This window comes from Caretta caretta, chromosome 8 (genome assembly GCF_965140235.1).
Source record: "Caretta caretta isolate rCarCar2 chromosome 8, rCarCar1.hap1, whole genome shotgun sequence".
Taxonomy (NCBI): Eukaryota; Metazoa; Chordata; order Testudines; family Cheloniidae; genus Caretta; species Caretta caretta.
In genome coordinates this window covers 64,512,436-64,536,008 of record NC_134213.1, presented here as the reverse complement: position 1 = coordinate 64,536,008, position 23,573 = coordinate 64,512,436, and the positions used below count along the sequence as shown (strand labels likewise).

The window sequence follows — 23,573 nt, the reverse complement described above, 5'->3', positions numbered from 1 at the left end:
GCTTTCCTGAGCTACAGCTCACTTCATGGGATGTGAACCTGTAACATTTGCTTCTAGGGACGCCTAGCAGGTGCGCGCCCTGAGACAAGACACTTTGACAGGCAGGCTCCGCCCTGCTCCCTGGGCGGGGCTCTCCTCCACAAGCTGGCTGGGCAGCGCACAGGGGACGCCGCGTCCTCCAGCGACGCAGTGACGTACAAGAGCTGCTCTTACTACCTGCGCATGCGTCGAGATGTTCCTTCTCAGAGCGAGGCTGCGTCTGACACAGGCGCGCCGGAACCCGGAAATGGAGGGGGAGGTGGCTGTGGTGGCGAGCGCAGCGGAGGAGTTTAGCGGCTGACAGGCAGCGGCGGGGGAGTCGCGCGGAGCGCCGGGCGCGGGGCAGGTGTGTGCTGCTGCTGCGACCGCTGCTGAGCGGCCTCTCTGCGGCTGGCGGGCGGATCCAGTGGGGCGAGCGATTTACGCCCCCCGTGGCTGGACCGTCGCCCTGTGTGGAGGGGCGGGTGAGCGCCACAGCCCGCTGGGGCGCGGGGAGGCGGCTCCGTGGGGTTGGGGACTCTGCTCCCGTTCCGAGGCAGGGGAAATCGGGGGCCCTCCGCAGGCCCCGGAGCGGGAAGCCGGGGGCCGAGGGGCTGTTCGGCTCCCTGCGGGTGAGGTGAAGGGCCCCTCTCCCTCTCTGTCCTTGGGGACCGTGCGGCGGTGACCCCAGCTGGTCGCGGGGGGGACAAAGACTCTCAAACGCCCGAGGTTGTTCCCCGCATCCGGAGCCGAAGCAGGGGCGTGCGGGGCTGGGGATTTGACATTTGGAGGCAAAACGACCTGCCACCCGAAATCCCTTCTCCGAGCCGCACAGGAAGTATCGCGCTGCTGTTCTGCAGGAGCACAAAACTCCCCAGTCCGGATGTCAAGAGGAGAATGGAGTATTGAGCACAGAATATCTGATTGGCCTCAACGTGAATGCACCCGTTTCGAGTTCAGCGAGTGTCACCCAGCCAACACCAGTGTGAGACGTGCACAGTTAATAAGGCCAATATTCAATGGGTTTTGGTTTTAATTTTGTTCTGGTTCTGAAAAGATGCTTCAAAGAGCAAAGCAAATCTGTTTAAGAATGATATGTTGCATTTGTCTTGGAACATTTCACAAACTATAGGAGCACACTCTTCAGCTGCCCAATAAACAGATGTCACATTATTTCTTTTATCAGTGTACAGCAATGTTACATGATAGGCCAGAATGGGAAGAGACTAGGTTTGAATAATTTAGTAAATGCTTAAAGTATGCAGAGAAGTAAGTAGAAATTGTATATAGTTTTAGAAAGTAAATTATATACTGTTGTGTCCCAAGTGTAATTATTAATAATATTCTTTTACAGATTATGAAAATATTCTGATCAATCTGTTTAAAAAAATTCAGAACTGAATTAAGGCTTCACCATAAACCTTTTCTGCTGCTTATGAAGTTTCTGATATTAAAGCTGTACTATTGAAATGAAGAAAAGGAGAAAGTTCCCTGGAAATCTAAATGAGAAGATACATCTTGGCCATGAGAAAAATATTTCTGGTGGGATTCTTGTAGATTCTGACCAAGAAACTGTCACCAAATCTGCTGAAGTAGCTATTGCAGGCCAGCTTGAGTGTTCCCAAGAACTTCCTCCATCACCAGAACAAAGAAAACTCTTAAGTTCACTGCAGTATAATAAAAATCTACTTAAATATTTAAATGATGATAGACACAAACAACCATCTTTTTGTGACTTACTTATCATAGTAGAAGGAAAAGAATTTAGTGCGCACAAAGTTGTTGTAGCTGTTGGCAGTAGTTATTTTCATGCTTGTTTGAGCAAAAACCCAAGCACGGATGTTGTCACACTGGATCATGTAACTCATTCTGTTTTTCAGCATTTGCTTGAGTTTTTGTACACATCTGAGTTTTTTGTGTATAAAAATGAAATCCCTTTAGTGTTGGAAGCAGCTAAATTTTTAGACATAATAGATGCAGTCAGACTGCTCAATAATGAAAATATTTCCACCATACAATCTGAAGTGGTAACTGAAAACCCAGTACCAGTTGAAACTCTCAATGAATTGACTGGAAAACTATCAAATAGTCACCAGTGCACTTTTTGCAGTCGAAACTTCTGTTACAAGAAATCCTTAGAAAACCACTTGGCTAAAGCTCACAGATCCCTTCCACTGGAAAAAAACCATGGGTTAAAAATGGTTGAGAAAGCAGACTTTTCTACTAGAAGATCTACAAGGCACCGTAAATGCCCAGCTAAGTTTGATAACAGTGATAATGAAAGCAGTGATGTGTCTGACAGCAACTTGGATAAAGTGCATTCTGAGAGAGAAATGTCTGTTAAAAATGAATGTGAAGATAGTGGAAGTGAGTGCAATGCAGATGAAGAGGGTCGGGAAGAAGAAATATCAGATGAAGATTCAGATAGTGAAGAGCAAAGTAAAAAAGAACATAATGATACTGAAATGAGTCCTGAGCTAGTTGATTCAGTAGGAAATATTCCTGAAGGTTTAACTCCAGTCATCATTCAGAGTAGTAGCAAAAAACTATTGCAGTGTCCCAAGTGTGACAAAACATTTGATCGAACAGGTAAGAGCAATTAGTTCGTCTCCTTTCTCTTTACCACATGGTGGTACTTTCAGGTGGAAAATAAACTGAGTTCTTTCTGACTCTTATGTTTATAGACAATTATCATTACTGTAGCACTAAAATTAGGAAGTGAATTAATAAGAGTGCTATTTTTTAAAATCCTGCAAATGACAAATCTTTCTCTTCCCCCAGTCGTGGTCTCAATTCTTAGTATACAGAAGAGGCTTGAAGAGAGTGCAGTAACTTATTAGTAGAATGGAAGGTAAATTGTAAGAAATCTGAAACATGGGCTTGACTTCCCACCAAACTGTCCAACTTTAGCTGATTAAGGTAGCTGACTTTTCTGTTAGAGTTATACTATATTAAATGCTACAGAAGCAATTATTTCTTATGATAAAAACATGGTCTCCCCAGCATGTGGCTCCCTGATGATGAAAACACTTGCATGTACAGTTCTAATTCATAAGAAATATAGATGAGGTCTGTCTTTCAAAATGAGCCTAGTATGCTTGTACAAATATCATAACTAATAAGATGTTTTGACATGGCTGCATGTCAAACTGAAGAACACTAAACTCACTTCTAGATTTTTAAACTAGGTCTGATTGCAATATTAAGTGGTCTTGCCATTAATAAACTTAAATTTTGTTGAGATCTGAAGGCAGAATTTTTCATGTGTGGATCACTAGTAATAGTTTATTTAATTGCATTTTTACTTACAAGACATGATCCATTGAGATTTTGTCAAATTTAATTTTATACCACTTGTTGAGGGACGTGCTGGCTGAAATTTTAGGTGTGGGATAAAATAACACTGCTTTTACAAAGCCAGGTTAAAGTCTTTTAATCACGCATTAAGTTCTGGTTTAGGTGTGATAAATGTTCCTCAGGGTATCAAGACAGCTCTTCAGTCTGTACCCAAAGCTTCCCCACTATCTTTCTAAACTGAGGGTCAAAGCGTGCTGCCTTATTCACATAAGCAGTCCCGTTGACCCCATGGATTTGGCTCGGAGTTTTTCCTTCTTCATGAGTATTTTTCATTTCAGCTGGGATAGTTAATGTATTTCTAAACTTTGATTATGAGGTACTGAGCTTCCTCAACTGATTGCTGAAGTAATGGGAGTTATGAGAGCAGCATCTCACGAGATCAGGCCCTTTTTAGTACTACTAAAACACTACCACTATAAATTTGTCATCCTAAGATCTAAGAATTTATAGTCATTATATGGGGAAAAAAAAGCTGATTTATATGTTTAGACATATTATAGTGAAATGGGCAAGCTTGCTCTGATGGTATTTGAATTTAATCATTAAGGCAGGAAACCATTTTGGTTTCAGACCTTTCTTGTAGCAAAACTTTATTATTGGCTAGATACTTGATAGCTTTTATATAGTGCTCTTCATCTTCAAAGCACTTTACAAACATTAATTAGTTGATCCTAACAACAACCTGGTAAGTATTATTATCCACATTTTACAGATGGGGATACTGAGGCAGAGGTGAAATGAGTTGTCCAAGGTCACAGATTATATAATAATAACTATTCAACATTAAAAAAAGGTGAGACATCTCTCTCTCTCTTTTTTAAAATAGAAACTTGTGGAAAATTCTCTGAATTTGATAACTGTTGCTGTGGTTTTTTGATACTGAAAGTCCAGACTACAGAGCCTAATAGTCTGAAGTTTTAGGGTTTTTGTTTTTTTTTTAATGAAATATTTTGAGTGGTAGTGCAAAGTCAAACTTTTTTTTCTCTTTGCACTCTTCTAATTTAGAGCCACGAAACTTCTGTGTTTTAAAAGGGGGGATGGGAGGAGGAGTGGAAGGAGAAATAAAAGCTTGTCTTCCATTGGCGATTTTAATAACCATAATACACTTCTTTCTTTGTGTTTATAGAGTGTCCAAAAGTAGTGTGTAGGTGTTCTTACAGAGAAATAAACCCCCTTCCAGTCCAAGGCCCTGCAGTTGATTCCACAAGTGCAGACCCACAGTGCAGGATTGGGGTCCAATTTTAGCCAAGTCATGAATGAGAATGAAAGTCAGTGTAGAAGGAATGAAGGCGAGATTATTATTTTTATTTTATTTTAGTATTGCTATAATGCCTTGGGACCCAATCATGGATGAAGTATGAGGGTCTCTCTCTTTCTTAGTCTTTGATTATACCAAAATAAATGACACGAAGCTCTGTTTTTAAGTTTCCAGACTGCTCCCTATTTTGAAAGAGGTACTTCGTGAACTGGGTTATTTAAAAAAGAAAAAGTAATGCATCTCTCAGTCGAGGATAGAGAGTGCTTTACAGAGATGAATATGTAGGCTCATGTATACAGGATGTGGTAACAGCATATGTGGAGTAAATATAAAACACATTTTAAAAATAGTGAAGATTAAAGTATTTTGGGAACCTTTATTTGATTTGTCTATATAATCCTTATAAGCTACCCAGTGAAACTCAGTAAAATAATTGTTCATATGTATGTTGAATATGCCTAGATTTATGGAGGTTGGCTGAAAGCATTTAGTGCATGTACTATACAAGGACACCCTGGTCTGTGTGCTGTGAATCAGAACTGTGTAAGGCCCCATATTGTTTTAGGCTTCAAAACACTGAGTGGAGATTCTAACAAAAACAAGAAAGTACTGAAGATGATAATGAACGTAAGTTAGTTTGTTTGCCCGGTGGTATGTGTCTTTAAGCTGACTATAGTTGATAGTTCTATGTTAAAGTAACACTTTATTTTTTAGGGAAGCTCGAGATCCATACCCGTGTGCACACAGGTGAGAAGCCCTTCGAGTGTGATATTTGTCATCAGCGCTATTCCACAAAATCTAACCTGACAGTTCACAGAAAGAAACACAATAATGAAACAGAATTTCATAAGAAGGAGCACAAATGTCCATATTGTAATAAACTGCATGCAAGCAAAAAGACTCTAGCAAAACATGCAAAGAGGTAAGTATGAGTGGGATTGTCTGTTACACTTCTGTGTAATGTATTTTCCAGCCCCAAAGCTGTAGTAGATAAAAACACAAAATATTGGAAAACTATTTAACTTTTGGTTTCTTTCTAGAATTGTTTTTTAAAAAACACCTCTTTTAACAGGCATAAGAATTAACAGTAGTAAGTCACCTACCCTATAACGATAAGTTAGTCAATGTTTGTACAGCACTTTGAAAATGGAAACAAATTATAAATATATATATATATTGTGTGTGTGCGCACAAGATATTAGGGTATTGTGAAGTGATAGTATCACAATAGCTTTCTACTATAAATTTCAACTTGCTCAAGAAAGCTACTTATTAAAGTTGACCCTCTCAGTAATTATCTCCCTTTTTAGGTAAGATTGTGTTGTTTTTTCTGGCAAGGCAAATCTGATAATATCCAAAGTCCTCCTGTTTCCTTGATCCCTTTCACTGTGTTGTTAGGTTTGGGCTTGATGCAGGGACAGCACTGGTTTTGTTGGCAATGATATAGCCTCCTGGTGAATGATGAAAATCAAATGTCCATACAGAGTCTTAGATCTATCAGATGCACTTAATTCAGTTAACAGTGAAGTATTTTTATTTACCTATAGACCCTGGCAGGGATATATTCATTTAAGAGGACCTCTAGAGTGGTGTAATACAAATGATCTGGCCCATGGACTAGCATGTGGTACTGCAAGTTTCTTTAGTCAATTTTCTTTAATATGCTATGCCTTCAGGATTCCAGTGTCATCAGCAGGCTGATGACAGCTTTGTCAGTTCACTGGATTGGATTGGAATGGTAATGTTTGACTAGCTTTCATGGTGTACAGCCAGAGTTGAGGCCTGCATCAGCTTAAGCTGGATGAACGTCCATTAAGATACAAATGGTAATGTTAGCAGACTATATTTATTTGAAAAGGAAGAGGCTGAATGTAAACTGGGTTTAACTTCTACAGTAGAGCTGTCCAGGGCCATCTGTAAATTATATTCCTGGTATGGTTTTGGGCAGATATACATTTTTTTGAAGTTATACCTCTATTGACCTGATTTTAATGTATGTGGTTGAATGCATATAACTTCAAAATCTGTCATGTCAAGCAATAGATATTTCGTATACTGCATATTTGAACAAAGGCTATGTTTTTAAAAAATGTTTGTCAGATGTGGAGATACATAGACTTCGAAATGACAAGAGAGCTGCATGCTAATGCTGCTTGCTATGCTAACTAACGTGCATTAGTATAAATAACATCGGAGTTAAGAAATGTATAGCTAACATTACTCATTTTCACTGATCTTTCCTCCTAGGTTTCATCCAGAGAACATACAAGAATTTCTTTCCATTAAAAAGACAAAGAGTGAAGGCTGGAAATGTGATGTAAGCATTGATTTTTTGGTAGACTTAAAGTAAACTTGAGGTTTTTTCTACGGGATTTTTTATAATTAGTTTATACAGAAATTACTTGGTTTAATGATTTAATGAGTATTTTCATTGCATCATTCACCCTGAAGTCTAAATAAGCTGTGTAAGTTAAATATTGTGGTTTCAGGTTGATATTAAATACTGTATTTTAGTGTCTGCATAAGACTCTGTGGCTGTATAGAAAGTACCGGACTTAATTTTACAAAATATCTGTGGCCATTAAAATAGGTATGTTTGCATATATTTCACATTAAATGGGAGTTGAATATTATGACTAGCAAAAAGACAAAAATAAAGCCAATAGTGAGAAACTAGTGGAATATCTTATCTTCAAAAATGGGAACAAAGAGGACACTGGGAAGTTATAGACCAGTCAGCTTAACTTCTATGCCTGGAAGGAATTTAGACCAGTTTGCAAATACCTAGATGATGATAGGGTCACAAGGAATAGCCAGCATGGAATTGCCAAGAACGAATCTTGCCAAACCAACCTAATTACCTTCTTTGACATGATTACTGGCCTAGTAGATAGGAGGAAAGCTGTCAACTTGATGTATCTTGATTTTTAGTAAAGGTTTTGACACCTTCCAACTGATGTTCTCATACACAAACTAGGGAAATGTGATGTAGATTAAGTTACTATAAGGTGGATACAAAATTGTTTGAAAGACTATACTTGAAATAGTTAGCAGTGGTTGTCTGTCAAACTGGGAGAATGTATATCTAGTCGGGTCCCGCACAGATCAGTCTTGGGTCTGGTACTATTCAATATTTTCATTAATTACTTGGGCAATGGAGTAGAGTGTGTGCTTATAAGATTTGCACATGATGCCAAGCTGGGTGGAGTTGCACGAATTAAAATTCAAAATGACCTTGAGAAATTGGAGCGTTGCTCTGAAATCTACAAGATGCAATTCAATAAATACAAGTGCAAAGTACTATGTGTAGGAAGGAAAAATCAAATGTACAACTGCAAAATGGGGAATAATTGGCTAGGTAGTAGTACTGCTGAAAAGGACCCAGAGTTTAGAGTGGATCACAAGTTGAATGAGTCAAGAATGTGATGCAGTTTCTAAAAAGGCTAATATCTTTCTGGAGAGTCTTAACAGGAGTGTCATATGTGAGACATGGGAGGAAATTGTCCTGCTGTATGTACTTGGCATTGGTGAGGCCTCAGCTGGAATGCTGTGTCCAATTCTGGGCACCATACTTAAAGAAAGACGTAGACAAATTAGAGAGAGTCCAGAGAGAGTAACAAAAATGATGAAAGATTTAGAAAACCTGATCTATGACAAAAGATTTTTTTAAAAATAGGCATATTTAGTTTTGAGAAAAGAAGACTGAGTGGGATCAGATAAGTATTCAGATATGTTAAAGGCTGTTATAAAGAGGACGGTGACCAAAATTTCTCCATGTCCGCTGAAGGCAGGACAAGAAGTAATGGCAGTACGCTTATGATTTCTTTGATCATAATCATACACTCCATACGCTGCCCATAATGTATATTCTTGGAGGTGCTCCTTCAGGGGAAGACCAAAAAAATATGTAATGTAATATGGGCAAAGTTCGCACCCCCATACTTTCTCATTTGGCTGTATGCTGATACCTATTGAACAATAATCAGATACCAATATAAGCTTTAAGTGTCCTAAAAGTATTGTGCAGACCTCCCAAATCTGGCTTTAGATATAAAGCCATAAATGCCTTTTCTAGTTTTCCCCAAGAAATTGGGTATCAATAAAGTAACAATTTAGTATGAAAGTTTTGGCCGTGTGATTTCTCTCCCCTTTCCCATTTCCCAAGTGTCAATGGAGTCAGATTTTTTTTTCCCCAAATCATGTTTTTACAAGATGTGGAACAAAATATTTTTTGTCAACAACACAGTGGTTGTACCTATACTAACTCTGCTGTATGTCCAGAAGTTCATATCATCGCGAGCCATAACATGCTATCTTGCAAAGGCTTATAAAACTAAGCAAGTTTGGGCTTGGTTAGTAGTTGGCTGGGAGATACCTAGATGCTGTAGGAAGCAGAAATGTTTGTTCATTAGTTTTTCCTTTGAGTCTGTTGTGACGCAGTGCATATTATGGTAAGGGGCATTATGTGACAGCAGGTTCTGTCTTTTAGATGAGACGTACAGCTCTTTACAAATCCCATAGTCATAGCTAAAAGTGAAATTAAAAAGAGCACTTAGATTTTGAGAGCACTTGTTTGGGAAGCTTGATGCTTGCCTGGACAAATGAGTGAGTGGATTTTGCAAGCCCTGCCTTTAGAGAGAGAGAAAAAATATCCTTTGTGTTATCTGAGTTTAAAATGGGAGTATTGTTCATTTATCTGAAGCGGTGCACATTGAAAGTATTGTTAGGAAGGACTTTGGAGCAGGGATGGGATTTTTATCACGTATAACTGAACAAGAGAATGAGGTAAGGCCCTGAAGTTGTGGCCTTGTTTGAAATAGCTCCTCCACTCAGATGCACTAAATGCATACCGGCTGCCTGATGATGTTTGATCGGTACTAGTAGTCTGGGTTTGAACATTAGGACTTGGTGCACTTACACTTTTTGGCTATGCAGCATACTAGATAAATTCCTGGACACATCTGAATACTAAAAATGGGAGTAGCAGCAGTTACAACTAGGCTTAGAAGGATTTGACTCTTTATCAGTAAATGGCGACTTCACCATATGCACACAAATGGAGGAAAAAAAAAATTTCTATTGATAATTGAAGTTTACGGACAGGCAAAGTAAGACTTCATTGGCACAATCCAATGATTTTGACTTCTGAATTAGGCTTGGTACAAATGGACTAGCAAATATTTAAAACTGTTGATTTAAGGATATTTACTTAGTACATATTGACATGTGAGACTGACAATGTGTTTTAATGGTTTATAAAACTTTTTAACTTTTTGGGTCTCACCATCTACTGTCATGAAATGATTGTCGAACATCCATCCATAATTTCCCACAGTTGTGAAAATAAGTTGATACGAATCTAAATGCTTAAAACCCATAATTTGTGCAACTGTGAAAATTTAAAATGATAAAAATCTAAATACTTCAAAATAATTATATATATTATGTATCAACATTATAAAAAAAAATAAAAATCTAATTCTGCAAAGCCTAAGTATAAGCAAGCTGAACGTTCGAATTTTCACAACTACTGGGGTCTCTTGCCCTTAGATTTGAATTAAGTTATTTGGTTATAATATTTTTTTTTTTTTTAAAGAGGCAATAGAAACTTAAAAAAAATTCCTGAGTTTGTCTCTAGCTAATGTTTGACCAAGTATTTTGTCATTTTAGATTTGTAAGAAATCTTTTGCTCGAAGACCCCATTTGGAAGAACACATGATTCTTCACACTCAGGATAAACCTTTCAAGTGTACCTATTGTGAAGAGCACTTTAAATCCCGGTTTGCAAGATTGAAGCATCAAGAAAAATTCCATCTTGGTATAAAAACCTCCTTCTGACATGCAAACAATAGATTTGAAGTAAAACAGTCTTCTCCAATGGGTGCAGAGTTTGATATATTTTTCCTTTGCTCCTGTTTAAATATTTTATTTTGTTAGATTTCTTAAAAGCTTTTGAAAGATTAAAAAAAAGCTTGGTACTAATTTTTGATTTTTTTTCATTAAACTGCAATGATATTTTTAAACATATGCATCCAAATACCATGTACACAATCCAATGTTGGACTAGCTGACTGGGAAATTCTGGTTATGATTAAAGGTGTAGATATGTTAATCACCTACAAAGTACGTGTATTGCCAGTTCACTTACTGATAGGCAGCACTCTTATACAAATAATAGATAACTCTAGGAGGGAGAAATATTCCGTGAGTCTGGAAACTTTAATAAAACAAAATCCAAAGATATGATATAATAATATAAACTTCTAAACATATTCAAATTATTATGAACTGTTTGGTCTCTTGTACTAATTTTCCGATACCATAGCAGCTGAGATATGAGGTTTCAGGGTGGTAGCCGTGTTAGTCTGTATCAGTAAAAACAACGAGGGGTCCTAGTGGCACCTCAGAGGCTAACACATTTATTTGCTCATAAGCTTTCATGGAATATAACCCACATAATCAGATGCATGGAGTGCAAAATACAGTAAGCAGGTATATTTATACAGCACATGAAAAGATGGGAATTGCCTAACCAAGTGGGGGTCAGTGCTAACGAGGCCAATTCAGTTAGGGTGGATGTGGCCTGTTCCCAACAGTTGACAAGAAGAGGTGAATATCAATATCCACTTTGATTGAATTGGCCTCATTAGAACTACAAAAAGTAATTTTCCCTTTGTTGATATTCACCCCTTCTTGTCAACTAGAATAGTTTTAGAAGAATCCAGGCCGGTTCACATCATGGTTGTATACTATTAGTACTAAATGGTTATGTTTTTATGGTAGTTGTACAAGAGTTCAGAGCATTAGATTATCAAACTGAAATTTAATTGACTCACAAATGGCAAAAAATATTAAATGTTTAAATTTTACATACTGAAAAAATGTGAGGCATGTTAGAATAATAGTTCATTAAACTAGCCTTTTATTCTTGTAGGTTGCTTAAGATATTTTTTTTGTTTTTGGGTCACTGACCCAAAATATACATCTGTTTGTGACTTAATGTAATTACTCACAGCTAATAGCAGTTCTGGTTATTTTCTTTCAGGCCCTTTCCCATGTGATATTTGTGGTCGTCAGTTCAATGACACTAGAAATCTAAAACGCCATATAGAATGTACTCACGGGGGGAAGAGAAAATGGGTGTGTTTTATATGTGGAAAATCAGTCAGAGAAAGGTAAGAAGGAATATCTCAATCAAGGCTTGGCATAACATGAGTTTTTAATATAGAAAGTAAATAGCTTTGAGGGTATAAAATCAGTTTAATTTCAGAGGGTTAATAAGACAGTGTATCAAAGAAGCAGTATCTCTACCACAAACAATATATGCATTTATGGTATTTTAAATATGAGAGTGGAGAACAGAGGTGATTGACCGCAAAACACTAAATATAGAAGACCGACTGGGGAATTTGGTTGGCCGTATTTGAATTTGCTGCATTTTGCAAGAATATCTTTCATTGGCTACATAACTGAAGAGGGACTGAGATTTTTCTGTGACAGGTGCATTGCTGAGTGTGATAATGATAACGAGAAAAAGAGAAATAATTTATAGGAGTGGCTGGGGGAAACTTGGAGAAGTTCTGAACTTCTAAAAATATATATATTCTCTTCTGCCATTCCTGCCCCCCTTCAAAAAAGAGAAAATGTCATGAAAGATTTTAGAAAATTGATTGGACAAACTCATTTTTTTTTTTTCCCTCTTCATTTCCTAAATGGAGCAAAATTTACTGATTTCTAGCCATGTGCAATTTGAAGTTCTAAAACCTGGGTATGTATCTTTACCATGTATATAGTTCCTGGAATGGCAGATGCTTAACTTTTGATGCAGAACACAAGCATTTTAATATAGCTGGGCCAGTAGTTGGCTCCTATAGAAACTGTATAAATCCGTACAAAAGTAGGATTTTTGTTCTTCAGGGGTTAAGGCTTAACTGATTGTATGAGAAACCTGGTATGAGGGTTTTTTAATGAAACAACCTTTCACAATGCTGTGCAAAGCATCTGAGCTAAACCAGGCTGTCTTTTTTTTATTTTAAACTGTGGTTGAAACATCTTACATTAAACTTTATATTAGTTTATATTTGAGTCTCATGTAAAAACGTACACTTTTTTCCCCTTTTTGGAGAAGGTAACTTTTATTAATTTCTTGGTTTGACAAAATCATCTCTGCTTTTAGTCATTGGGGCTGAGATGTACCACACGTCTTAAGATATCATACATCGAAAATTTCTGAGCTTATATATGTTCCCTGTGGACTCATTCCAAATCGCTGACCGCTCCCACTGAGTACTGTTGGAAGAGGATTTGGCCCCAAGTGGGACTAGTTCTGTTAAAGCAGTCAAGCAGAACACAAGAAGTGGAACATCAGTGCTGCTTAAAATTATAGAACGGAAGGGCATGTGCACATTTAAATAGAACATGTACTGGCTTGTTGTAATATTTGTACATAAGGCACAAAAGCCCAGCAAAATTTTCAATTCCCTGTAACTCATTTTTAGCTTGTAACACAAGCTGTTGGTAAATAAAACAACTTTGCATTAGCTTAGGTTTATAGATTTTAGTGTAGTTGTATATGTGCACAGAAGTAAATATATTTGGAGTTACTGGTTTCAATAGCAAACTTAAAAATCACAGTACTTCTAACTGAAAATATTTTAACTATTACTGGTAACATCTAGAATTACTAATTAAAAGAAACTAGAGATTTTTTTTCTTTCAGACAGCTTATATATTTGACTATACAACTGAAATGGTGAAATTTACTATTCACAAAGTGCTGTCAATCAGTTTCCTTTGTTGACTGGTCACAAAGTCACAGGAAGAGAATTAGAAAAAGAAAAAAGGAAATTGGCAGGGCTGCGTACTTTCACATTAGTGCATATGTGAACATACGCACTATGCTGAATTAGGCTTGCAGTGAGGACTATAATTTTGATTTTTCTCTTTTGACTTTAAACTATAGATTTGCAGTAACTTTTTTGCATGGAATTTTCTTGTCTTCATATAAGCAAAAAGAAGCAAAGAGAGGTTCCAGTGATTTCAGTGATATACACACACAAATCCAGAATTTTTGGGTGCATGCAGTGAACAAATATCTTAGGATCAGGCTGAAAAAGAAGTTGTACTGGGGAGGGATAAGCCACCATTAATACACAAATTGCCAATAACAGTGGGGACAATATAGAAAATATTAGTAAAAATCACTTTTTTTTTGTATAAACATGCATTCCTTATGTGCTTTGATATGTGTCCCTTTAAGAGTATCTTGTTTCCAGAAGAAACCTGTGGAGAGAATATTAGACATGATGAATGAAATTCAGGACCTTTATTTGTTCATATTCTATATAATTTAATACAAATACTTGAGTATTTAATCCTCTGTTTACCTAAAGTGATGCATCAAGATCAGAGAACATTTATTCTGTCTACACTTTAAAGTAGTAGTAACACTAAGTTCCTAAAACATTGCTTTTTTTTTTTTTTAACCCAGAACAACTTTGAAAGAACATTTGAGAATTCATAGTGGGGAGAAGCCTCATCTTTGTAGTATTTGTGGGCAGAGTTTTCGTCATGGAAGTTCCTACAGGTAATGAAGCAGATTCTGATTCTGTTTAAAGAGATTAAGCTACCACATTCTAGATGGTGATATAGATAGATCTCTCTCTGTCTCTCTCTCCCCCTTTTGCCCGCACACCATGAAGAATTATGTTGATGTTTGATTTGGGTTTCCAATATGAGTAAACAACGATTTTCAAAATTGTTTTTTAACTTAAAGAAATTTGGGGAATTTAGATTGATATTGGTGTGAAAAATCCTTTTTTATTTTTATCTAAATTTGGGTCTTAAAGTACATGACAGAATCCCTTTCACATACGAAATATATCAGTTTCAATGACAAACTGCAAGAAACTAAATGTTTGCGTTGTTCTTTTCCTCAACTGTAATACAAATAATATTGAAGTTGACTTCTTCCAGACCTTCTGCAAATTTTGAGTAAATGCTGTTTGGGGGGGGAAACCATGGCAAGTAATGTACTGCAGTTTCCATGTTCGTTAAGGTGAAGCTATATTCTAAAAAGTAATTAAAAAGACATCCTGAGTTCTCAGTGACTTCTGTATCAAGTTTGCGTAGCTTTACAAGTAAAGAAGAAAAAGATATTACAAGCACTGCAAATTTAATTTGGGATTTGAAAGTAGAGCTGTCATCTTTCTGGCTCATTTAAGAACAGTAAATGATTCTGCAACTGGAAGTTATTTAGTTGAGTGAGCCAGAAAGGAATCCAGCTTCATATCCTACAGCTGTACTAGTTCTGCATGCAGATCTGTTGAGGAAAATGCTATTTTTATAATCACATGAATAACTATAAACATGTTAAACTTGAACAGTGACATAAATTTCTCTGTCTATTAATATAGACTTCATCTACGAGTTCACCATAATGACAAGAGGTATGAATGTGAAGAATGTGGGAAAACGTTTATTCGGCATGACCATCTAACAAAACACAAAAAAATACACTCAGGTAGGCTATATCTTTGGAAGTTTGATCAAAGTAAGTAAGAGTGAGCAAAACATTAATTTTGGATGCTTTATACTTTTTAAAGGTTTTAATAGGAGTGGTATTTAAGCCTATTACAAATGTTACTTTCAGTGTCCTACGGATTTATTTATCTCTTCAAACACTTGCAAAGTTTAAGAGTAGAATGTTTCCTCTCTGTTAATACAGAGAGCTGAGGGACAGTCAAAAGGTGTAACATTTTATTTATTTATTTTAAAAAGCAAATGTGATAGAAGAGGATTTTTTTGAGTTAAGATTTCTTTTCTAATAGCAGCTGTTGGAAATATTAACACCATAACACAAACTAAGCTGTCATTCACACAATCTCTGTCTAAGTTTGCATCCTGATCACTTTAATATAGAGTATAAATATGGGAAAATGACACTTGAACTGTCTGGGTTTCTAAAGTTCCCCATTGTGGATTGGTAGTTAGGAAATCCTACATATGGGGAGAATCAACTCTGAGCACAGCAAAGCAGGTGGAAAAATAGAAGTGTTTTAAACCACTCCCCTTTCCCCCAGCTATTTTGCATCTTGAGGCAAATGGATTAGATCTGTAGAGGAAAAGAAAGATTGGAACCATTGGAGATTTCTTTCTTCCAGAACAGACTCCTAAGGGAGTATAAGATTCCCCAGAGGATGGAAATTACTTTCCAAAACAGTGTGAAGATATGAAAGTGATCAACAACTAAACTTTGCGAGCCCTTGTTTGAATAAAACCGCTTATTTAGTGTTTGAAACCCTAACACCCGCTATAAAACAAAGAAATCTTTGAAAACTCAGATCACCCCCCCCCCAAAAAAATCCCCTTTTCTACTCTATTTGCCTTTTTTCCTCCAGAAAGTTACTTACTTTGACTGTCCAAACTCCCTCTACTTACATGAGAAGAAATATTCTGCCACTTTGTGAAAGATCTCAAGATGACTCAAAAGAAACATCCAGACTTTTAAACAACATAAAAGATAAAAGGTAACTTGAAAAAAGATTAACATTTGGATGTAGCACTAAGTTCTTAAATTTGATCGCTGAACTGGCAGTGCAAGAGACAGCAGTCCTACATTTACTCCAAAATTCAGGCTTTTTCAAGGCTTTTGGAGCTTGGATTGTTAAAGGTGAAATTTCAAGTCTCACGAAAGAGGGTGAACTTTCAGTCATTCTCTTGCCTCTCCCTCCTCTTCTCTCTGTGGCAGCATGGGGTAATGTCCCCCAGCCATGAAGATTAGCTAACCATACAGGAGGAAGAAGAGACCAGGGAATGAGGAACCAAAAATGAAGATGTGACGGGTTGGATCACAGAAACCCCTTTGGGACTGCCACCTGTTGTGCTGAGACTACCTCTGAGCCCGTTTTCCCTGGCGGCTTGGGATTTCAGTGCCCTGCCTGGTTGTGCTAGACATGCCAGCCTGCTACAAACACAGACGCAGGCTTAACTGAAAACAGCTTAAGAAGTTGGGGGGAGGGATAGCTCAGTGGTTTGAGCATTGGCCTGCTAAACCCAGGGTTGTGGGTTCAATCCTTGAGGGGGCCATTTGGGTCAAAAATTTGGGATTGGTCCTGCTTTGAGCAGGGGGTTGGACTAGATGACCTCCTGAGGTCCCTTCCAACCCTGATATTCTATGATTCTAAGTGTTCCTGTCTCCAGCACTCAGATACGCAACTCCCAATGGGGTCCAAACCCCAAATAAATCTGTTTTACCCTGTATAAAGCTTATACAAGGTAAACTCATAAATTGTCTGCCCTCTGTAACACTGAGAGATATGCACAGCTGTTTGCCCCCCCAGGTATTAATACATACTCTGGGTTAATAAGTAAAAAGTGATTTTTATTAAATACGAAAAGTAGGATTTAAGTGGTTCCAAGTAATAACAGACAGAACAAAGTGAATTACCAAGCAAAATAAAATAAAACGTGCAAGTCTGAGGCTAATACAGTAGGAAAGTGATTACAGATGAAATCTCACCCTCAGAGATGTTCCAGTAAGCTTTCTTTTACAGACTGCCTCCTTGTAGTCTGAGTCCAGCAATCACTCACCCCCCTGTGGTTACTGTCCTTTGTTCCAGTTTCTTTCAGGTATACTTTGGGGGTGGAGAGGCGCTCTCTCTAGAGCCAGCTGAAGACAAAATGGAGGGATCTCCCAGGACTTTATATAGACTTTCTCTTGTGGGTGGCAACTCCCTCCTCTTTTATGCGGAATCCAGCTGCAAGATGGAGTTTTGGAGTTACGTGGACAAGTCATATGTCCATTCATGACTCAGAACTTTACAGGTTGAGCTACATTCCCAGGAAAGCTCAGATGTGGATTGGCGTCTCTCAAAGTTCATTGTTTGCTTAAGTGTTTCTTGACTGGGCACTTACTGAGAATAGTCTGTTCTCAAGAAGCTGACCAACTGGTTCACTGGGGTTACTTAAAATCAAACAAGTACATAGCCAATATTCATAACTTTGAATACAAAAACGATACATACGTAAATAGGATGAATATATCGAGTAGATCATAACCTTTGCAGAGATATGTTACATGGCATATCTAGCATAAAACATATTCCAGTTATGTCATATTTACATTCATAAGCATTTTTCTATAAAGCATTATGGGGGGCAACATCACAGAAGAGATGGGTAAAAACTACATGTCTGCTTGGATCAGCCCAAGGTCATGAAGTCATTGCTTTGGGTAATAGAAAATCCTTTTGAGATATGGAAGAGCTTTTGTTGTTTGGAGGCTTTGTACTAAACATGGTTGTACTTTTTCTGAAACTTGAGTTCTTGTTACAACTTAGTTTATATTTGTTATTGGTCTCCTTTTAAAGGTGAAAAAGCACATCAGTGTGAGGAGTGTGGAAAGTGTTTTGGCCGCAGAGATCACCTAACTGTCCATTACAAAAGTGTTCATCTAGGAGAGAAAGTGTGGCAAAAGTAGGTATTTTTTAAAGTTTAAAAATATAAACATTTCCATATTGTAAACGAAGTTGGACAAATTTTCATAAATTATTCTGATAATATGTGAAATGTTAGTTTTGCCTTTCTCCCTAATTCCGTTATGTCAAGGTCCTTAGGTGACCTAAAGCCAGTGCCAAGATCTGTGTTTTGAAATAGCCATGTGGAAATCATAGCCATCTTGGCAATCCAAACAAGACCTTTTTTATACCATAGTTAGGCTGAATGACCTTAAGCTTTAAAAGTGACCAAATTCAGTTCTTCTATCAATCTGTAATTTTGCTGGTAGCCTGTTTTCTACAATAATGTAATCTAATTATCCTGTACAAACTGGGCAAATGACTGAATTGCAAAAAATCAGTTCAGTAGTCTGTGAGCTCTCCCAAAGTCCTTATACTTTAAGATGGAACTATCCAGAACTAGGTTTCAGGATAAAGACATTTGCTTTTAATATTCATATTTTGAATAATTTACTGTAAATCTTGGCTAACAGAAATGCATAAAATCAATTACAGGGTTGTTTAGCTTTTATTTTGTCAATACTTAAATCCACTGCCTCAGTCAACATGTTTCATTGTCACTTGTTTCCTCTTGGGAGGAAAGGAACATAAGCCAGTCTTAAGCTTGTTTTGTAGCATAACTTGCTGCTAAACTGAAGACCAACTCTGGATGTTGACCTGAAGTATCCTCTTCAGGGCACATTTCGGATTCAGATGGGAAGTTTTAAAGGGATTTGCTGTCTGAATACAAAGTACTAGACTACTCATTTTGCAGAGAACAAGATTAAATATAGAAAATCTAGATGGCCCTCTGACAAGTGGATGCCTAAAGGAATTGCCTGTCCTCTCCAGTTATGTGTTATATTGTAATATAAATGTAGAGGGAGAAATACAGAAATATGTGACTCTCTTCTGCAATTTGTGGAATCTTTAAAGGCTGTGTACATATTTGAGACTTTTTGGAAAAACCTGATCTTCTAATATAAACATGTTTCAGAGTAACAGCCATGTTAGTCTGTATTCGCAAAAAGAAAAGGAGTACTTGTGGCACCTTAGAGACTAACCAATTTATTTGAGCATGAGCTTTCGTGAGCTACAGCTCACTTCATCGGATGCATACCGTGGAAACTGCAGCAGACTTTATATATACACAGAGAATATGAAACAATACCTCCTCCCACCCCACTGTCCTGCTGGTAATAGCTTATCTAAAGTGATCATCAGGTGGGCCATTTCCAGCACAAAACCTGGATTTGTGCTGGAAATGGCCCACCTGATGATCACTTTAGATAAGCTATTACCAGCAGGACAGTGGGGTGGGAGGAGGTATTGTTTCATATTCTCTGTGTATATATAAAGTCTGCTGCAGTTTCCACGGTATGCATCCGATGAAGTGAGCTGTAGCTCACGAAAGCTCATGCTCAAATAAATTGGTTAGTCTCTAAGGTGCCACAAGTACTCCTTTAATATAAACATGTTTTCTTCTTTGCAGATATAAAGCAACATTTCATCAGTGTGAAGTCTGCAAGAAAGTTTTTAAAGGGAAATCAAGTTTGGAAATGCATTTTAGGACACATTCAGGTAAAACTTTATCTATCACTCTGTGTTACTGCCACCTTGGTGTGACGGGAGATGATAAATTACCACAGGACTGACCAGAATTCTTCTAACACTTCAGGCTTTATGATGCTTTAGGGCAGCAGTAGCAAGATAGAGCATGAACTGAGCTCCCTACTGCTTGTTGTATGCCATCCTTTTCTGAGTGTGAATACTGCCCTCTGAATGTAGTAGTTAGTTCTTTTTAGACTTCTCCAGGCAAAGGAGCTTCTGGATTCGCATGTGTTCTACTGATGCGCATTGTGTATTTTTACCAAATTTACTCATACCTTCTGCTCAGTCTGGAGATCTAGGGAATACTTAATTTCAGTTTGTAACCTAAATCAGGATTTGGAACCCAACTATCCAGGGGAAAGTGTCTTAATACTCAGCTCTTCATTCTGTGCAAGAAAGTAATTGTTCACTAGAAGGACCTAAAAAAAAAAATGCAAATTTGAGCTTCTTTAACAATAGTACAGTAACGTGAATGTTGTTAGGTTTATTGACTGGTCCCCTTCATGTGCCCTTGGCAGAAATCCGAACTAGTTGGATTTGACGAGAATGCTATACTGATATCATTTCAAAATAACTTTTCTGTTTTCACTTAGTGAATTGTTTTCTCAGATGCCAAACATATTTTTCCAGTACAGCTACTTGAGAACCGTGTTTATTATATAATATAGCACCCCCATCCCCAACCATATGATTTCTACACAGTGATACTTGACTTCACATTTTATCTATTAATGCTGACTCCTTTTCTTCTATAGGTGAGAAACCATACAAATGTCAAATTTGTAGCCAATCCTTTAGAATTAAGAAGACATTAACAAAACACATGGTTATTCATTCAGATGCTCGACCTTTTAACTGCCAGCATTGCAATGCAACATTTAAACGAAAAGACAAGTTGAAATACCATATTGACCATGTGCATGGAACAAAGGCTGCAGAAGAAACAGTAACCACTTCTGAAGAAAAAGTAATCTCCTTGCCAGTACAGTACACCCCTGATGACAAAGTTTTCCAAATTGAGTCTAAACCATACATGGATCAGCCTGAAGTTTACGAAACGGAAGTCAAACCTATGCTACAGAATGTACCAGCAGAAGTATGTGTGCCAGTAACACTGGTACCAGTTCAGATGCGGGAACCTCAAGCTGATCTAGTACAACATAACACTACTCTCTCACCCCAGTCTCATGGTATTCTTCCCCCACAGGCACAGCAGCCAGATTATCAACGAACGGATTTGGCATTTCTGGAAAAATATACTCTCACTCCGCAGCCTGCAAATATAGTACATCCTGTCAGACCTGAGCAAATGTTGGATCCTAGAGACCAATCTTACCTTGGAACTTTATTAGGGCTTGATACAGCTCCAACTGTACAGAATATGTCAAATAATGAACATTCATGATTGGACCCCTGACATTCCACCTAACTTACTAAGCCATTAGCCACCAGAAGGCTAATATGGCTATTAAGTTTTGTAGTTCATTTGGACTTCTAGTCTTCTGAACAGTTTTGTTAAGTGCAAGGAAAAAATAGATTTGTTTACATATATGAACATTAAGACACATTTTAATGTATATTTATAGTGTTTCTTGTGGTTTTAAAGGCTTTTAAAAATCTTATAGCAGGTCTTTTGAAAATAGGTTCTCAAATATCTTTTAAGAATACTAGCTGCAGCAAACTTTAATCCCATACCTGGCCATTAATAAAAATAATTGTTCATATGTCTGCATCTCACTTTCCAAATAAACCTTTCTGTGGATAATGGAAAATATACTAGAAGGTTTAAGGGTTATGTCGAATTCATTAGGGTCACGATCGGAAAAAACATGAAACTAAACCTCTTAATGATCCCTCACCTTAAAACAAAATGTAACTTAATCCCAGATGAACCTGGTTACATTTTTTTACTGTAATTCATATCTGAAGAGTGGAATTATGAATCTGAGAATATAAAAAGTACTTGTGCTCTCTTAACCTTGGTTCAATCTTCTATAAAGTTTCCAACATTTGGGCCTTGAAAGGTTGAGAGATGTGGTGGTAATATACTGTAACCCTCAGGCAGTAATAAAAGACTGGACTACTTCATCCTTGTTTATGAGCACAGAATCAAACCAAGCTGAAGCCCTTACTGGTATGCCCATTTCTACAATACTGATACGTAAAGTAATTTAAAAAGCTCTTTTCAGAAAAGTAATTTGCTTAAATTTGTTAAAAGATTAATGAAATCAGTAATTATAAAACTTCAGCTGGCTTCTGGAAAAGAAAGTGAAAGGAAGTCATTTGTTTTTTCACCTTATGTGATATACATCATATGTAGGTGACAAATAATTAGGAAGAGGAAGGAAGATTAGAACATGTAATGCCTTTAACTATTCTTTTACTGTTTCCTTACTGTTTTTCTAATGTGGAACCAAATCAAATCCACTATCTAGAATAATTTAAATTATTAAATCCCTCAAATTCTCTTCTAAGTAGAGCCCTGCAAGTCCATGGACATCTGCAGATCATTTTTGTGGATTGCAGATTAGATGCGCATACAGACTTTGTGTTCGCACAGGGCTCTACTTCTAACCTCATTCCCGAAATAATCCTTTCCTTGTTGTAGGCTCAGTCAATCGTGTGCCAAAGGAAATACATAGAATCATACTTGTTTCTCAATTATGTCTCATTAGAGATTACATTTTAGACTAAACTTTCCCTACTTCCCATAAAAACCTGGTTTTCTCACTTTTATTATTATTGTAAATTTTTTATATCCAATTTCTAAATTATGAAACTGGAAATTCATTTGCCACAGTGAGTTATTAAACTTCTGCATTTGGTAGGAGCATAATAGTCTCTGAAAAAATGTCAGCATCCTACTGCTACAAACTCTTAATGGCCCTGTCTTGTAAAATGCTAATCACTTTCTGTGAGGTGTTTGAGTGCTTTGCAGGATTGGGGCCAGACCTGGGTGTTTGGTCATGTGTAGAAGCTTTTCAATCTAACTGATTCTCATCTAAGTGCACCAAAGACTTCTGTTAGCAGTTGAATAGTACTAGCATGCATAGAATTTAAATGTATCATTATTTAAATAAGGACTTGTCCAAAGAAGCACAATAGAAGTCCTAGACTTACAGATCTTTAAAATTCAGTTCCTATAGTAGGACCAAGTGTATGTTTAACTGTTGTGTTTATATGTACAAAGCAAGATGAGAGAAATACTCTGGGAATGTTCATACTAAGATGCTGTATATATGTCAGGTAAAAAGATGAGTACTAATTAAGATTATACAACAATATTCAGCCCATTGAATGCCATCTTCTAAAAGGACACTGTCAAGTACTGTGCTTCCTGCTTGTCCTCTGCAAAAAAAAATTTTAAATCACCACCATACTTATGCTCCAGTGCACAAAAGTACTATTTAGTTTGTACCTTTCAAGTTGACAAGCACTGGAGTTTTTACCCCTCTGTATACCTTTCCAAAGTTTATGTTCATACTGTCAGAGAGAAACTGACATCAATGCTCTCAGCACAGTTCTGAGACTGACATTCTACCTTTGCATTCTTTACTGACTTTCTTCCTCTGCAATGAGTGTGGAGAGGATTGCAATTAAACAGTGGCATAAAAATATTGGTGGTTAAGTTCTGTTGTTTTGTTTTTTAAATCCAATCAGTCTGGAACACACTTCACATTATTTAAATGTTGAGATTGAAGTTGGGGCATATATTACTTAATGTTCTTTTTAAGTCTGTCATGATTGTGCCTATTTATACATTGGCTGATCACTCTAGTTGATTAATTATTAAAGACCATATTAAAGCGAATATTTTCAAAAGTGCCTAGTGA

General features: G+C 37.2%; 1 protein-coding gene across 1 annotated transcript; it reads left to right on the top strand.

The window, feature by feature from the left end:
* Nucleotides 1-279: 279 nt before the first annotated feature.
* Nucleotides 280-23,357, top strand: ZBTB41 (zinc finger and BTB domain containing 41). The gene is made up of 11 exons (XM_048860543.2): nt 280-385; nt 1,373-2,607; nt 5,348-5,555; nt 6,881-6,950; nt 10,304-10,451; nt 11,679-11,808; nt 14,124-14,219; nt 15,049-15,155; nt 18,004-18,109; nt 19,622-19,710; nt 20,496-23,357. The coding sequence occupies exons 2-11, from the start codon at nt 1,488-1,490 to the stop codon at nt 21,143-21,145; spliced, it is 2,724 nt and encodes a 907-aa protein (XP_048716500.1). The 5' UTR covers nt 280-385; nt 1,373-1,487; the 3' UTR covers nt 21,146-23,357.
* The last annotated feature ends 216 nt before the right edge of the window (nt 23,358-23,573 follow it).

Excerpts from the sequence above, each read along its gene's own strand:
- ZBTB41 (XM_048860543.2), top strand. The coding sequence starts at position 1,488 with ATGAAGAAAAGGAGAAAGTTCCCTGGAAATCTAAATGAGAAGATACAT. Across the intron at positions 2,608-5,347 it reads CAAAACATTTGATCGAACAG|GGAAGCTCGAGATCCATACC; the intron begins GTAAGAGCAATT and ends TTTATTTTTTAG. Across the intron at positions 14,220-15,048 it reads CGTCATGGAAGTTCCTACAG|ACTTCATCTACGAGTTCACC; the intron begins GTAATGAAGCAG and ends CTATTAATATAG.